The sequence below is a fragment of the Manis javanica genome, chromosome 1 (genome assembly GCF_040802235.1).
Source record: "Manis javanica isolate MJ-LG chromosome 1, MJ_LKY, whole genome shotgun sequence".
Taxonomy (NCBI): Eukaryota; Metazoa; Chordata; class Mammalia; order Pholidota; family Manidae; genus Manis; species Manis javanica.
In genome coordinates, this window is record NC_133156.1 from 182753148 (window position 1) to 182770449 (window position 17302).

General features: G+C 50.6%; 1 protein-coding gene across 22 annotated transcripts in view; it reads right to left on the reverse strand.

The window, feature by feature from the left end:
- The window catches only part of DYSF (dysferlin), a 220531-nt gene extending 204509 nt beyond the window's left edge, over positions 1-16022 (reverse strand). For 2 of the 22 annotated variants that reach the window (XM_017668664.3, XM_017668659.3), the window contains exon 1: positions 15359-16017. In XM_017668664.3, coding sequence (XP_017524153.3) covers positions 15359-15446 — 88 coding nt within the window. In that variant the 5' untranslated portion in view covers positions 15447-16017. Of the gene's footprint in view, positions 1-5683; positions 6448-15358 lie in introns of those variants that run through there. The other 20 variants (XM_073211639.1, XM_073211630.1, XM_073211650.1 and 17 more) reach the window with 17 other exon arrangements.
- Between the last annotated feature and the right edge of the window lie 1280 nt (positions 16023-17302).

Here is a 17302-nt window from a genome sequence, read left to right on the forward strand (position 1 = left end):
AGGAAGGAAATTCTGATACATGCTACAACATGGATGAACCTTGAGAACACTTTGCTGAGTGAAAGAAGCTAATTACCAGGGGCTTGGGTAGGAGGCAATGGGGGGTTATTATTCAGTGAGTGTAACTTCAGTTGGAGAAGATGAAAGCATCTGGAGGTGGATGGTGGCAATGGCTGCACAATAAGAATGTACTTAATACCACAGAACTGTACATTTAAAAATGGTTAATTTTGTAAATTTTATGTTAAGTGTATTTTACCACATTTTTTTTTAAGTCCAGGTAGTAGATGGTGAGGACACAGTGGGCTTGGGGTCTATGACCAGGGTCTGGGTGGGGAAAGAGGAAGGGGGAGGAGAGCGCGTCTCAGGTTCTGACAGGGATGCATGGTGGCGGTTGGTGCCCTTCACCCTGGGAGGGAGCACAGAGGAGAGGGGATGGCGTGTTTGGGTCTCCCAGAGAGAGAGGCATGGGCTGTTTGTGCTCCTGAGTCAGGTGACAGGACTTACTGTCAGAGGCTGCAGGGTGCCTTCAGATCCTGCAGGCAGCCTAGATGCAGCTTCTCATACAATCCACAGATACTTACTGAGGAGTTGCTCTGTTTGACACTCTCTTGACACATCATTAGACTGCCCATCAGACAAAGAAAGCAATAGAAATTCAAAGTATCTGCAGACAACCTAAAGGCAGTGGCAACTGATAGGAGAAGTTAGCCCTGGCTTCTGCTGAAGGAAGGTCTGCTTTGCCTCTGGGCACAGATAGCCCCTAACAAAAGGGCAGGTAGACGCTGATGATTCTGACACTTGCCCCACCATCTGTGCCCTGACTAAAGCCTGCACACCCCAAAAACTGGGCAGCTGTCTCCTTTCTCCCCAGCAGAGCCCTGGGCTTCTCACCCTCAAGAACTCCCACCCCATCTCCATCTTCCTAGATTCTAGCTGAAACCACACTTTCCAGGAAACAAGTAGCCAGGAAGGGGTCATTAGTGAGTGGATACACTGCCTGTGACAGAATGCACTGAGAGAGGTCCCCAAAAGGTCAATTGGAACTAGGGAATTAACCCCAAAAGGTCAATTGGAACTAGGGAAGATATGTGAGACATTTATGACAAATTGTTAATATCCTTAATATGAAAGACCACTTACAACTAAGAAAAAGGCAAATGCCCCTTCTTCCCAAAACTGGGCTAATTAAAAAGCCAATCAGGAAGAAATAAATAAATGCAAATAAGTAGTAACACTGAAATGCTACGAGTACCCTTTGAACCTAAGAAATTGCTAAAGATTTGCATGATTGCAGGATTATAAGAAAATAAGCCCTCCTACTCTGCTAACAGGAGATTAAAGTTTGTGCAGATTTGCAGGAGAGAAATTTGGGGAAAGCAGCAAAGCCTTAAATACATCTGTAAACTGACACAGCAATACCACTTCCAGTATTTACCGAAAGGAAAAAATTAAGTATGTGGGCAAAGAGTTAGTCACGAGAATATTTCTCACAGTATAATTTAAGCACTGGATATAAATATGAAAAATTTGATACAACCCAAATATTCATCAGTAGGGGATTGATTCATTGAATTATGGTGCATCCATATAATAGAATACTATGCAGACATTAAAAGGTATGTAGAATAATATTTACTGACATAGAAAACTGCCTCTGGTTTACTGTTGAGTGAAAATGTAAACATGTAAACATTTGAAAAAAAGATATCTGGGATGGGATTATCTCTAGAGAGGAAGACAGGGGTGGGTCTGGGGACTTCTGGTGGGAAGTTGGGTCCAGTAAGGTTCTATACTGGGTGGTATACATGGATGTTCCCATCATAATTTATTCATTACAACAGGGCTTCTCAGCCTTGGCACTATTAACATTAGGGGCTGGACAGCTACTCATGTGGGTCTTGTGGGGCTGTCCTGTGCACTGTGGGAGGCTTAGCAGCATCCCTGGCCTCTACCCACCAGATGACAGTAGCACCCCATTCCCCCACCCAGTGGTGACAACCCCAAATGTTTCCAGACATGGCCAAATGTGCCCTGAGGAACAAAATTGCCCCCAGATGAAACACGGTGTGAAAGCATACGTCTACATTTTATGTACTTTACTTGGATGTTAAATTTCACAACTAAAATTGCTTTTTAAAATAAGTGTGTGTGGGGTGGGAGGGGGAGAATCTTGGAGGAACTATGTCAAATTGTTAACAGATTAATTCAAAGTATCAGGATTTAGTACCATTTTTACTTTGCCTCATGCCTTTCTGTAAAATATCCTTTTCTATAAGGACTACATATTATGTTCACACACACACACACACACAAAAACAGAAGGCATTTTCAATGCTTTACAGTCACTTTTAATGTTTAAAAAGCCAGATTAAGAGGGTCCAGAGCCCCTGCAGCCCATCTTCCCTGTACAGGTGAGTCACATGTACCCCTCAGGAGTGTTCCCACCTTCAGAGGCTTCTGGAAGATCCCCCAGGCTTCTGCACAGAGTCAAGAGATCCCCCCACCCCACCAGAAGACAGAAAGGAGGAGGCAAAGAGAGGAGGCATTGACTGGAAAGACATGGGGAGGAAGAGAGAGCAGGAAGGTACTATAATGACTCTTGAGTTCCTGGCTGGCAAGCCTGGGTGAAGCAGGGTAGAAACTCACCAAGCAGGCACATAGGAGGTCCAAGCTTCAGGGAAGTAAGGGGTCTGAGCTCCAGGAACACAGGGATCTGTTTTGTTCTTAGATGCATCCCCAGCACCTTCAACAGCACCAGGCACATAGTGGGTGCTCAATAAATATTTGTTCAATGAACTAAGTCAGTGAATGGAAGGACATTAATAATCATGAAAGGCTGGAAAATGGTGGAAGAGAGGTACAGATGAGTAAAAGCTATAGAAAATGAAGCATTCATTCACACAGATGCTCAAAAATCTACCCAGCGCAGAAACTCATGGTCATGTTAACTGATTACTTAATCAGTACAAGTACAAAAGAATAATAAGTATTCATTAATAGCCTTCACCCTGACACCCTGAAAGAGGGAAACCAAAAAGACACTCTCATAGTCCAGCCATCCAGGGCTCATAGTCTATTTCGGGAGGCATGTCCTGAAATTACACCCGAGCCTGGAATGGCTGGGGAACAACTGCAAGGCAAGTGGGGCCAGCCAGGCCCAGGCACTTCAGCTGCTGTGGAAGCCAAGCACACAGCGGTAGGCTGGCTTCTCTGCAAGCAGGCCACAGTCCCCTCTGTGCCATGAGGGGATGCAGCTCAAGGCTTCTACCCCTGACTGCATAGCTGAAACATCTGGAGATTCTTAAGAAACATCTCTATCTGGGACCCTCTATCAGAGATGTAGCTTCAAGAGAGGAGGGAAGGTGCAGATTGGCAGTGCTTGTTTTTAAAGCCTCCCCCATGTGATTCTGATGTGCAGCCAGGGTTGAGCACTCAGGCCTAGATGATCTGTAAATTCTGGGGTCTGATTCTAACAGCCTGTCTCTCTAACCATCAGCTGGGTCCTCAACTCCAGCATGAATACTTCCTGGGAGGGTAGAAAAGGCACATTAATTTCACCTTTTACTACATCTCACATCAGTCTCTCTCAAGCATGGTTCCAAAATGCTCTGTATCAGGTGGATGTTGAGTGCTGATTTCTTGGTTACTTAGCCCTGCTGGATCAGACCTCAGGAATCTGTCTTTCAAACACACTCTCCAGAGGATTTCTGGCATGGGAAAGCATGAGAACCACTGCCCCAGACTGCCTGAGGCTCCCAGGCACATCTTGAGGATGGCCAGAAAGCACACAAACACTACATAGTGCCTATTTGCACTCAGCACTGGGCATCCTGAAAAACAGCACAGGCCACTGCTCTCAAGGCATTACAGTGTCCTCAGTATGGAGCTGAGTACCACACACAGGCTGGCTAGGGGGAGAGCTAGCAAACCTGACAAGGTGTTGTGCATCCAGAGAGGAGAGACTAGTGAAGCCAGGGGAATCCTGGGTGCCTTCCTGGAGGAGGTAGCATTGCAGCAGGGCTTTGAAAGATGAACAGACTTTGAACACTTGGAGATGATACATTCTATTATATTTCTTTATTATATAACTTTACTAGGGACTTGTCAGTGCAAATAAATAGTGAGGTATCATAAAGGGCAGGGAATGCAGAGATTGGGAGAAGACAGCCTCTGCATATGCTTGAGGTACCTGCACCAGGGCACCGGCCAAGAGGGACCTCAACACATTTGGTCACCCACCTCACTCAAGGGCAACTGTCCACTCTAAGTGCTCCCTGCCATGTCCACTGATGTGGACACATCATTTAACTTCCTCAGGTTTCCATTTCCTCATCTGCAGAATGGGGAGATTAGTAGCTGCCACAAGACTATTCCAGAAACAGGGAAAAAGAGCTGTGAACAGACCCAAAAGAATACCAAAGCATCCAAGAGACCTAGGCTACTAAGGCCCCCAGGATCCTCAGGGATCCCCTTTTCAGCTAGTCATGGCTCTGCAATTTCTATACAGTAATGGCTTATGAGGAATCTGATGGGTGGGGAGGGTCAGAGAAGTTGAATTTCATAGTGGGAAGCCAGGAATGTTTCCAATTAATGAAAATAGTCAAGTTTTCTAAAATGTTTGATTCACACTTTTAAGAGTAATAAAATGTAAATTATCCCATAATGAAGAATAAAAGCTTCATGGAGTTCTCACTTTGCCAAACTGTGCCTTCAATCTATGGTTCTTAGTATTTTGGGGTGTTTGGAGATCATGTGTCAGACCTAAAGAGCCCCTTTAGTGCCCCACTGGTTTCAAACCCCATGAAAACACTAGCCACTTTTTCCTCTACATTTGACCATCTTTTGTGATGTCCGTACTTTTTAATTCCACAAAACCAGAGGATATGCCTCCTAGTAAGAGGGAAACCCTCTCTCCTTTCCTTATTTATCTTTCTTTGCAGAACTGGGGGCCTGACTCACAGCCATTGTTCCTTCTCTTAATTTGACAGATCCTTCCTCTTCCCTTTCCCCCTCCTGAGACACCTCCTCCAGTGGGAATGTCTGCCTTAAAGTTGGGGGTTAAGGATGCCTGATGAAAGGGGCAGTTTGAGTCCTCTGTTATCCAGAGAGAGAGAGATTCTCTCTTGTCTAAGCACCTCAATGTGCTTAGGCTGTTTGAATTTGGAAGAACATCCTTGTACCCCTAAACACTTCTTGTACCAAGGCTATATCCGTCCTCTTCTGTTCCTTTTCCTCCCCACCTAGACAAGGCAGATTCAAAATGGTCAGTGTTCCATAAAGACGGAGAATGAATGAATGAATGAATGAAAAAAACGACACAACTTTCAGAGTACACTGTCTACAAGCCCAATTTTTAAGTGATTCTGATTCCTTTCATTCTGCACCCACCTTGCAACCCACACTTTTACTCCCTCTGGGTGTCGGTCTTAGAAGAGGGATAACTGTTGACATGCTATGGCACTTAGTTTTCCAAAATTTCAGAACACTGTGGCATTTACTGCGCTGTTTCACCCTCCTCGCCCCTCTGGCAGAAGACATGGCTGAGATTTCTGTCCCGGCTGACAGGGAGAAACGGTGGCCTGGTCTAGGGTTAGTGCCAGAGCCGGGGCGTAGACCCGGCCTGCCGCACGGGGAGGCTGGCGGTGCCCGCAGGCGGACGCGGCGACCACGGGGTTCTCACCTCGGAAAGTCAGGCTGGCGACCGGGTCGCTGCGCCGGTCCTTCTTCACACTGGGGAGGTTGCTGGCCCTCACCAGCAGGCAGCACAACATGGTTCGGCCGCCGTGGGCGCGCAGAGGGGCGCAGGCAGGACGCGAGCGGGAGCCGAAGGGGAGTACCGGGCTCAGGCACCCACCGAGGAAGCGCCCCTGGCTCCGCAGCAGCCGTGCCAAAGGGAACTGTCGCCCTCCCTGTGCCTCCGCGGAGAAGTCCCTACGCCGGGGAGAGGCTGCAGGGAGGGCATCGGACACCCGCTGGGCGGACCCTGGGTTCTGGCCCCTGCTTGGATCCGCCCTGCCTGTGGAGGGTGGGGCGGGGCAGGGGTCAGACGCGCGCCTGTGGGGGCGCTGGGCCCCCGTCCGCGGAATGGAAGAGCCGCCGACGCGGGATGCCCGGCTCGGCCAGGCAGCTGGGACACTGCACTCCGGCCCTGCTCGCGGGAGCCCCCGGTGCGCTCCAGCGCCGACCTCCCGCTCCGTTTTTTCGCTGCGCCCGGCCGGGCCGGCACGCCGGGGGCGCTGGGCGAGCGAACCGACGCGGAGGAGAAATGCCGGAGGCGGTGGAGCTGGAGGGCCGCGGCAGGAACGAGAGTGCGACCGCGGGAAGCTGCACCAGCGAGCGAGAGCTGGAGGCGGGGAGAGCGGAGCGGCGTGGTGAGCGCTGAGCCCTGAGCCCCCCGCCTCCGCGCCGCTCGCCTCGCGGCGGCCCGCCTGCCCGCAAGCCGCCCTCGGTGCCCAGGCAGCCGTTCTGACGTGCTGGGAGCCCAGCGCCCGGAGAGATTTCGCGGCTCGAACCCTCGCGAACCCGCCTCTGAGCCTTCTCTAGCGCAGTCCGGGGCGGCTGACTCTGGAGGCGGAGGTGTCTTCCCAAATCACACTAAGTTCGCTGGAGCACAGGGATCCACCCGCTGTCCATTCGGTCCTCTGCAGCATTCCCGACGGCGTCTCTAGGCCCCCTCGCCCTCACCGTGGGGGAACTTGCTTATAGGATGAAACTTGAACCGTGACAGCCTTTAGCACGCTTTCCCGTGTCATGTCTGGTTCCTTCCCAGCTGATGACCTTCTTGACCTCAGGAGCCCTAGCCTCTCACCTCTATACCCCTACACTCCAGCACCTAGCAGCGGACAGGGCTCTGTCCCTCCTCCCACCTCTCAAGTCCTCACTTACCTCCTACCTCACCTAAATTGGGTGACTGGTTATCATCATTCTGCTGCATAAAATCTCAGCTCCCTTTCCCCTCTCTTATTTTGAGGATCCAGCATTTTCATGTAAGCCATGACCTGGTGAAATCCCACTCTGCCTACTCCACCTCTGTACCGTAAGCACTAAAGGTGTTGGAGAATAACACAGCTGACCTGCCCACTGTCACTAACAATTCATGACCGCTAACTCAGGTGGACCCTGCTGCCGGGCAACCAGTCTTTTCAATCTCCCTCTCTCCTAGATGACCAAATCCCATGTTTCTCTCCCCAAACCTACAATACTGCACTGCCATTCTCACTCTCAGCTTCCTATTTACCAAGTAGAGAACTTACTGAGCCTCCTAGCCTCCTTAGCCCCATCAGCATCTGTGCCCAAATCCTTTGCCTTCTTTGCTGTTATGAATGAATCACCCATACTCCTACCTAAGACCAGCTGGGTACCTGGGCACGAAATTCACCCTATCTCACCCACTCAGTGACAAGTCTGGTGCTGTCCTCTCCCCAGCCTTTAAAGTTGCATTTTTTCTAGCTGGCTCGGGCCCTCTTCTTCCTGACTCCACCACTCTGCCCTGGTGGTAATGATAATGACCCCACCCACCCTCTCAGTGCAGTGGACTGCTGCCTCTCCAACACCCAGAACTCCTTCCTTCTTCATGGCAGAAGCTGACTGTTCAGGTATGACCCCTGCTCTGGCTCTGGGAGGATCCTGATTTATCTGAGCCTATCTCCTGACAATAACTCTTGGTCTAGCAATGAGCCAATGTCCCAAGTTGTTCTCCTGGAGGGATGGATTTACACCCTGTGAATACACAAGCCCAACTCCCTCTCCTGCTTCATGAGAATATGGACGCATGTAGATTTAATTGGCAGCCAGCTCTAGGATGTAGCAGACATCAAGAAGAGAGGAAAATTGAGGTCTCCTTGGGTTCGGGTTCCCTGGAGCTGTACACTGTATATGCCCAGAGCCCACCATGTCCCTGGATCAAAGTCTCTGAATCATACTGGGGCTTAGTACTCAAAACAGGTTCTCCCCAAAAGGGCTTGTACCAGGAATGAAGATCACTTTAGGGCTGTTTATTATTAAAGCCTATTCGAGGCAGGATTCCACTTACTTGCAGCCTAAATCATCCTCACTGGCACCCACTGACTTTGGCACCCACACATCCATAAGCCTCTACAGAGGCATTTCCACCATACTACCTCCTATCTGGTCACCTCTGGGCCACCGTCCACACTGGGGCCAGGCAATCTTAAAACAAATATGATCAGGGCTCTCCTCTGGTGAAAGCCCCTCAAAGGCCTCTGTGCTTTTGGGATGAAGTCCAGATCCCTTACTCCCCACCACAGGGAAAGGCTGCTCAGCCCCTCACTCTGAGTTCCAGCTCCAGTGGCTTCTCAGCTTCTGGAACATGCTGAGCTCCCTCCCATCTTGCAGCTCTGCTGTCCCTTCTGCCTGCACATGCCTTTGCAAGGCCACCTCCATTCTCCCCTCAGGCCTCAGCTGACACATCATTCCCTCCAAAAGCAGTTTCTGACCTCCCCATCTAGGCTGGGTATTTCTGGCAAACTACACAGAGGCATTTTTCCTTTCTAGCACTCACCACAGTTGTAAGGATTAACTATCTGTGCCATTTCTTGTTTGATGTTTACCTAGACTGTGGAGTCAGTCAACATGGGAGAGACCAAGGCTGTCTCAGTCAGCCAGGTGTTCCCAGTACATAGAAAGGGCTGGCCTGTGGCTGGTGTGGTGGACACTGTAATTGGCTCCCCAGTATCCCTTCCACCCTGCAGTGAGGCTGTCAGTAGTTCTCAAAGAGGACAGTACTGCCCCCTAGGGGTAATTTTGGATATGATGATTTTTTTTCTCTTATCACAATGATTCCTGGCTTTACTCCTTTCCCCCAGCACACCTCACCCCACCACCTACTCCTGCTCTAATCCATTTGAGACAGCACAGAAAATCTGTAGGGGGCATATGTAATACTTCCAGAGGAATATTCCAAGACACCTTTATAAACACTTGACTTGTGTCCAAGAAACAGGAGCTCCACAGACCTGTTCTATAAACCAGAAAAGCAGCAGCTGTGGCCTAAGCCCTGGAAACTCCTGAGGCCCCTTTCCCACCCTGACCTCCAGCTCCGCAGCCCAGCTGCTGCTCACTGCCCAGGACTTCTCCCTGATCAGATAGCTGACCATTCCCTTGGAGGCATCATACTGGGACCTAGTATTCAAAGGGACTTCCTCCCAAGGGGTCTTGTATCAGGAATGCAGCTGTCATGGAGAGTGTGCTGAGACTTCAGCCTGTCCCCTTCCTGTATGTCCTCCCCTTCTTCTGTAGAAATTTTCCATAGTTTTACCTGGACATATGGCCACCCAAATAGAAAGACTATATTTCCAGCTTCCTTTGCAGCTAGCTGTGGCCATGAAAATAAGAGATGCCCAACAGGATGTGAGCAGAAGGGATGTATGTAACTGTGTGGCTGTGTCTGTCAAGAGAGAGGCAGGCTGTCCCATGCTGCTGGGATGGAGAGTGTTGATCATCCATATTGTCGTGGGACTCCAGGGATAGCAGAGCAACAAGACAGAAGGATCTGGGGTCCCAGACAGCCTTGTGGGTCATAATTTTACCAGCCAGGGCTCACACATCAACTATTGTGTGAATGTGGAAAACTATCATGTTCATATCTCCATTACTTAGGGCTCACTTACAACCAGGTCTGCATCTCACTTGAAACCACAGGTAAGGGGAGCTTCTCGGCACTACCAACTACTCCAGTCCCACTATGAAGGTGACAAGACCTGCTTAGCAGTCACTGCTGGGTAGCAATAGGGTGAGGGGACCTGTTTTGAAGCTGAGTTTGGATAGCAAGCCCAGTTTTTACTTAAGATGTCATGTTTACCATGATGGCATCTCAGGGCTGACCAAGGTAAGGGGATGATACTAAGCTCTCTCCCTTTTCCCAATGGCCCCATCAGTGTAGTCATGGTAAGTATTGGCTGATAATCCCAAGGGAGAGGGGAATGATCTGTTCTCTGGGAAGCCCAAGACCAAGGTCCCCAAGATTAAATGAAATACCACATCAGATGCTGTCACTGGTGTCCCCCAGGGACACAACCAGCCTATTTTTCCTGTTTTCTTTGACCAACACAATGTTCGTAAGAAAATTATATGCTAATTAAATATTAAATGATTTCCCATACAAATCTGGATTTACAGCTTCTCTTGAAAAATCAGAGACCCAGATTCTCTACCTAACACTGATTATCTGACACCATGGGCGGGGGTGTGCACCCCAGGCTCATCCTACTCACCACCACTCACCCCATATGCATGTGCTTTTCCTTCTGGCCACATCTTAGTTATACCACCCACCAGGCTCCTACACGCAACTGAGTTGGTGACCCCAGTCCTCTTCTGTCACCTATTTGGGTTCTTACCTCCCTGCCAGTCAAGGAAGTGATGCTTCTAATGGGGCCTCTTCTTGCTGTTGGAGTTGGGCTTGCTGGCTGCCTCTGGCTCAGCACTCTGAATTTTTTTCCCAAAGCCTGACATGGGGTGTCCAGGAAGCAAACAAACCTTGCCCCACTACTTAATGACATCATCTTTGGGAAGAACACCCTGCATGGGAGTTTACAGAATTTCTTCCAGGCACATTTGCCAAAGTCCAAAATCTTCAAGAGTAGGGACAGTCCAATGCATCCCTCTGGCCTCTCCCTTCACAGTCACTCAAACATGTGCATCCCATGGGTATCCCAACCAACCAGCTGGGATTGAGGGGCACCTGTGTGTCTACCAAGGATGCAGAAGCACAGACAGTAGGGACTCTGGCTACAGCCATCGTTACATAACTGCCCGGGAAGAACCGTCCTGTAGTGAGAACAACCAGACGGTCCCAGGCTTCCATCCCAGTCCACACTTCTCTAGCTCTGGGACTTGAAACATGTGAGTTGACCTTTCAGAGTCTGTTTCCGCTTCTGTGAAATCAAGAGAATGATATTTCACGAGGTGCTGGAAGTGTGAAACACAGTGGGTGTTAGAGAGATGTTAGCGCTCTTCCTGCTAATATTTCATTCTGATGAACCACTTTGCATAGAGGTAGTAGAGAAAGACAGTGAGTGTGGCCTGGGGAAAGGGACTAAGGAGATTTGTGGGGTCCAGGAGTCACCGGGGATATTTGTTCCAAGAAAGATCCAGCACCATGAGGCCATGGTCAGCCATCAAGCACATAGACAAATGCCTTCAGCTCAGAAGGGGCTGATGCAGGAAGAACAGCCAGAGGAGACAGAACCAGGGTCCCCTGGGACAGAGGGAACAGCTTGGACATATGACCACCCAAATAGCCATATGTGGTGACTTGACCAGTCAGCCCATTGTGTCCAGTCTGGCAGGTCAGTAGATGAATAAACAGAGCTAAAAATAGGAAAGGTAGTGAGAGACTTCTTGGATGTGTACAGTGATTTCTTAGTATGTATGCAATACATGTTAACAATAACTGTAATATATGCATAATCATGTATAATAACAGTAAGAATTGTTAACATGTCTTGAGTACCAGCACTATTCAAAGTGCTTTGTATGGATTTTTAACACATAAATTCTTCAACTCTGTCGCTACAAAGCAGGCATAATTATTATCAATACTTTACAGATGAGGAAAATAAGACAGAGTGGTTAAGTAACTTGCCCAAAGACACACAGCTGAAAAGTGGCAGAGTTGGGATTCTAAAACCAAGATCCCAAGCAGTCTGGGTCCAAAGCCAAAGCTCTCAGCTACCACCCTTTTCTCTCTCTTGTTTGACGCTCTTATTCCACTGGAATGTGAAAAGGCTGCCAATGCTGAGCCCTTCCACCCAACTTACTGGACTGGCTAAGCCCGGGGCCCACGGTTACAATGACCCCTTCTCAGAGGCGCCTGGGTACCTCCACACCCACTGCAGGCTGTCCACCTCAGGCCCATGCCTATGACCTGGCCCCGGCTTACCCGATCCAGAGCAGCCACCAGGGGTCTGCCAGATGCCTGTGAGATAGCCTGGCAAAGGGTAATGTCAGAGGGAGCATTCTGGGCCAGCTGGAGACAGGCTGGTCCTGTGAGACCCAAAGAGGGTGATGCAGAAGGGCAGAGACCCCTCTGAGTTCAGAAAGCACCCTCAGACCAGACAGTGAGGGAGGATATCTGTGCTGGGTGAGAGGGGGCGTGTGGCAGTAGGGACAATGAGTAAGATGTGAGGGGACAACATGCAGACTGAGACTGGGCTCTGGGGTGTGAGCCAGACCTGGGTCCAAATCCTGCCCCTCCGCTGTGTATATTACTTGTGTCCTATACATCAGAGCTAAGACCAGAGGGAGATGGAGCAGCTAAAGATGGGGCTCTGGAGCCAGATTGCATGGGCTAGACTCCCACCCAACTCCAGTACTTAGTGTTCCTCACTCAACCTCTTTGTGCTGCAGTTTTCTCATCTGTAAAGTGGTACCAATAGTAGTTGCTACCATGTATGGTTGCTAGGTGGATTAAGCATCTACATATAGCACCTGGTGCAAATTATAACTGGACATGATACAATTCATCGTAAATGAGTTCTGTTTTGAAGAGTGCCTAGCACCTTATAAACATGGTATCAGTCAAATATATCTCTTCATAGGATTGTTGTGGGGTTCTAAAGAAACAGCCTCTAAAATGGTACATTGTTTGTGCTTAATGAATGCCCATTCTCTCTCCTTGTGATGAACACACATTTCCAAAATCATAACCCTCCATCCTTTGGTCACTTGTCCTATGCTGTGGCCCTGCAGCCTTGCACTCCCCTCCCTTCTGGCTCAGCCCAGAGGAGTACCCCAACAGCCCTCCCCTGTGCTGACTCAGGCCCGGGTGCTCACGGTTTGCCTTCCAAAGCGCTTTCTTATTCATGAGTCATGGATGCAGAGAACAACAGAGGGCACTGATGAATGGGGGAGGGCATGCTTTGTCCACTGTGTGACCTTGGCCAGGCCCCTGTTCTCTGTGCCTATTAGCTCGTCTGTAAAAGGAGATGATATCCCCACCTTTTGGCCTTAAAAAGCTCCTATGAGTATGAAATGAATTTATGCATGCATGGAGGAGCCAGGAGGTGTCATTAAGGGATATTATAATCAGGTAGCCAAAGGAGGGTTTTTTGGGAACCCAAACCTAAAGGGTCTGGGAAGGCCAGGTGCAGGCCAGCTGGTGAGGGAGGCTTCCCAGGGGATGTTTTGCTTTGAGTAGGATGTCCCTGAGACCAGAGCCTTCTGTGCAATCATTCACTGATCTGGCCCTGGTGAAAGAAGGAGAGCGAGCAGGCCTGCATGCCGCAAGGAAGCCAAATTTGGACATGGGGTAAGAGCTTGACCAAGGCAGGAGGTGTAATGTGGCCAGGGCTGGGGAGGGAGGGACTGCATTCCTCATGACTGCCTGGCAGTGACTGTGATGACTGGGAGTGGGGTTCCAGCCAGCCCCCTCCACAAGCTGGGGGCACTCGCAGTCAGCACAAACAACATACTTCTTGCTCCACAGAGAGGAGGGAGCTCTGCAGAGGTTCCAGGCAGCAGGCAAAGGGCAAGACTGCAGTCTGACATCAGGCAGGTGGGGGAGGGGCTCAGTTAGGGAACCTGGTGGATGGAGGATGGAGGATTCAGGAGATTGCTCCACAGAAGGCCCTTGGGGCTGAAGTAACCACAGGAGAGGAACCAGAGCAACAGTACTGCCTGTGTGCAAAGCACTTCTGGGGTTGGAAAGTACTTCCCTACTCATTATTCATTCTTTCCTTTCCCCTGGTAGGGTTCAGAGCCTGGCCTGGGTGGGAGAACCATGGAGTATGAAGCAGGTGTGTGTGTATTAAGGTTGTGAGGTAGGGGGTGTGGTCAGGGAAGGTAGAGGAAAATCTGGTTCAGCCCGAGTGGACCCCAGAGGAGACAACACCCCTGAGAAAAGAGGCAGGGGCACCAAAGTGGCCCCTCTTGGCGTTCACTGGACAGTTCCAGAGGGTGCCATTCACAAAGCCTGCTCAGCTCTCAGACTGGGGCACTACAATGGGTGCTGGAGCAGGAGGCAGCTGCTTAATGGAAAGGGTCCCCCTCTCCCTTTGAGGGGATAGTATCATCCATCCCCTCAGCCAAAGGGATATTTAGGTACCAGTGGTGCACCCTGGAGTTGTACAATACAGTGCGTGGGCCCTCAGCCAGGCTGTTAGCCCAGGCTGTGCAAGTGAACCACTGGCCTGGCCTCCCCAGAGCTAAGCATGCAGAGGAAGTGTGGACGCCCCCTGTTTGTGCCCTGTCTTCCCCCTGCAAACACCTTGATAAAGCTAATTTCTGGAGGCAACTGTGGAAAAATGGTCAAGAAAGGTCAATGCAACATGTTGGGAAAAAAGCACGGCTAGAATGTCACCTCCCACTCCTCCTCTGTCCCTCCTTTTGGTGCCTGCTGCTTTACATGGGTGTCTGGGAACAAGCAGATATAGGAGTTCATGACATTGAAAGGAAAGGTCTGATGGATGGCCAGAGACAAGCCAACACTATGATTTCTGCAGGCCTGGATGTAGTCATATCTCTGGGGAAAAGGGGAGTAACAGGTGGGTGGGGAGACAGGCTCTCACACTCTTGCCCCCTGTCTTTCTTTCCTGGGATGGCTCCAAACCCAAAGGCCCAGCTGTGTAGACCAAAGCCCTGGCTTGGCTCTGAGCAGGTCCCAGGGAAGCAGACAGGGCCCAGCCCTCACCTCCTGGAGGAAAAGACCACTCATAACCAGGCGAAGACCTTCCTGAGGAAGTCCTAATCTAATAGGGGAGCAGGCTGCCCCGCTCAAAGAAACCCCATCTGATAGAGACAGCACTCCTCACATGCTCCAGGCTGGTTGGGGATGGGGGGAGAAAGTTCCCAGAGGTTGGTGCTGGTGACAGCTGTGCCAGACACTAAATTTCCCCCATTCTGTGCCCAAACAAGAGTAGGATCCCTGGGCAAGAGGGCGGTGTCTCTGCCCCCAGCAGCCCCCGGCCCACCAGCCAGCCTAGCCCGTGATAAAGAACAAAGGCCTTAGAAGAGCCTCCAGGCCCAGGGAAGAGAGCTGGTTATAAACAGGCCTGGGACTCAGCCTTCCTGGGAGAGGACAGCCCTGCGGAACGGCGCTTTACCGCCCACAGCTCAGAAAGACCTCTTTGAAGAGATCCAGAAAAGAGTCTGGCCTCACTTTCCAGGCCCACCTTAGCCCCTCACCGGGTAGGGCAACCTCTCCCTCACTGCCTGTTCCCCTCTGAGTCGCCCCTCCCCGAGGATCTGTGTCTTTGTAACAACACTCAGAGTCTCGCCGGGGCGTAGAGCCTTGTCTTTCACATGCTAAGCGCTCTCCTCTCCCGAAGGAGACCCGAGGCCTCCGCTCAGAGACTCCCAACCGCCCGGCCTGGCGGGGGTCGCAGGCCCCTCCTACCTGCAAACACAGCGGAGCAGTAGGCATCGCTGATGTCAGTGTCCGGGGTGCGGACGTTCTCGGCATAGAGGATGAAGACCCTCAACATGATTGGCGCGCGTTAGATCCCCGTGCGCCCAGGGCGCGGAGAGCTGGCCGGTCTTGGAGAACTGAGGCGCCGCTCGTGGGACCCAGCACCCGAGGGGGCTGGCAGAGAGAGGCCGCTCAGGATCACTGGCTCCCGGCTCAGAACTGCTGCTCTCAAAGAGGAACAGGCCAGCTGCTCTGGTAGGCACACTCGGGCCCCGCCCCGGCTGCGCCGGCCCGGCTTCTCAGGGGTCGCTCGGAAAGCAGGGGCTTCTGCTCATCTTCCACCCCCGCCGCCCTAGCCGGACTTGGCTGTGCTGTAATTCAATGCTCCGGCCGCAGACTCTCCCAATGACACGGCATTTTGCACCTGGCGGTGAAACAGCGGCCTGGGCGGCGGCCGCGATGACCCGGGGGCTGGACGGGGCTCCCGACGCCCGGAGCTGTCCGGATGGCGCTCCCAGCAGGAGAGAGGCTCAGCCCCTCCCTGACCTTCCACCTCCTACCGAGCGGCGCCCCGCCTGTCCCTCCCCCCGCCGCGGGGACTCGAGCACTCTCTGGGAGCCAGGCGGACCGCGCTGCGGACCGGTTGCGGAGCAGATGCAGACACCGCACTTTCCCCAGGAGCAGCCCTTGGCTTGAGGAATTTCACTGACACGCAGCGCCGGCTGCCTTAGTCACTTTGCCCCCTTTTCTGGTTGTAAAAGCAACACATACTACTTTTAACACAAAACCATAGAAGAAATCTCTGAGTCTGGAAAAAAAAATTAACATTTGGCTATTTACCAATCCAAGCTTTTTTCTCTGAATGTACACATACATGCCTGTAAACTGCAGTATTTATTATACACCCGAGATCGGTGTATATGACGTTCCGTGTGCTTTTCCATGTTACATTTTCTTGCATCATTAAAAATTCTTCAGAAACATTTTTTTCAATACCAACATAATTTTCTATCATATGGATGTACTATATTCACAAAGCTTTCTCCTATTGTTACACATCTAGACTTTTCCAGTTGCTATCTTAATACTGACAAGTTTTTAAATATAAAAATTGGGATATAAACCCATCTTGAGCCTTTTTGCTAGTTCCTCACATTGGATTTCTAGCCTTGGAATGATAAGGTTGCAGGACATGCCTTTTTTGGCCCTAGTGCCTATTGCTACACTGCTTCCCGCGAGCTGTGTAGGTCCACATCCCAGCAGTTGGGTGACTCACCTTCTAAAGAAGGTCACTTGGACGGGTGTGCAGCTATCAGCAAAACTTCTCCCCAGCAGCCCATGGGGTAGCACACACACCCAGGGCAGGAAGGGTCAGCTGCTGACAGGGGACTGGTTTTGCTCCATAAGAAGGTTCAAGGAGGGAGCAACACTCCCTCAAACGTCTACAATTTTTAAGATCAGGGTACCGAACATTTCCTGTAAGCACTTACGGTCCTTCTGCAGTCACCTGGGCCTCCTCTAGCACACCATGTGGTTAGCGGGAAGAGGAAAAAGGGGTTAAAATTCATTCATTTAACAGGTATGTATCAAGTCCTACTACATAACAAGCACTGTTCTGGTTGATGACACAATAGTAAACAAAAGTGACACAATCCCTATTATGATCCCTGAATTGTGTCCCTCTCAAAGGCCATATATTGAAACCCTAATCCCCAGTTAGTAAAGTTATAGTATTTGAAGATTGGGCCTTTAAAGAGATGACTATGTTAAAATGAGGCTGTTAGGGTGGGCTCTAATCCAATCTGACAGGTGTTCTTATAAAAAGAGGAAATTTGGACCCAGAGACACCAGGGATGGATGCATGCACATAGAGGGGAGACCATGTGAGGGCACGTGGAGAGGGAGGCCATCTGGAAGCCAAGGAGAGGGGTC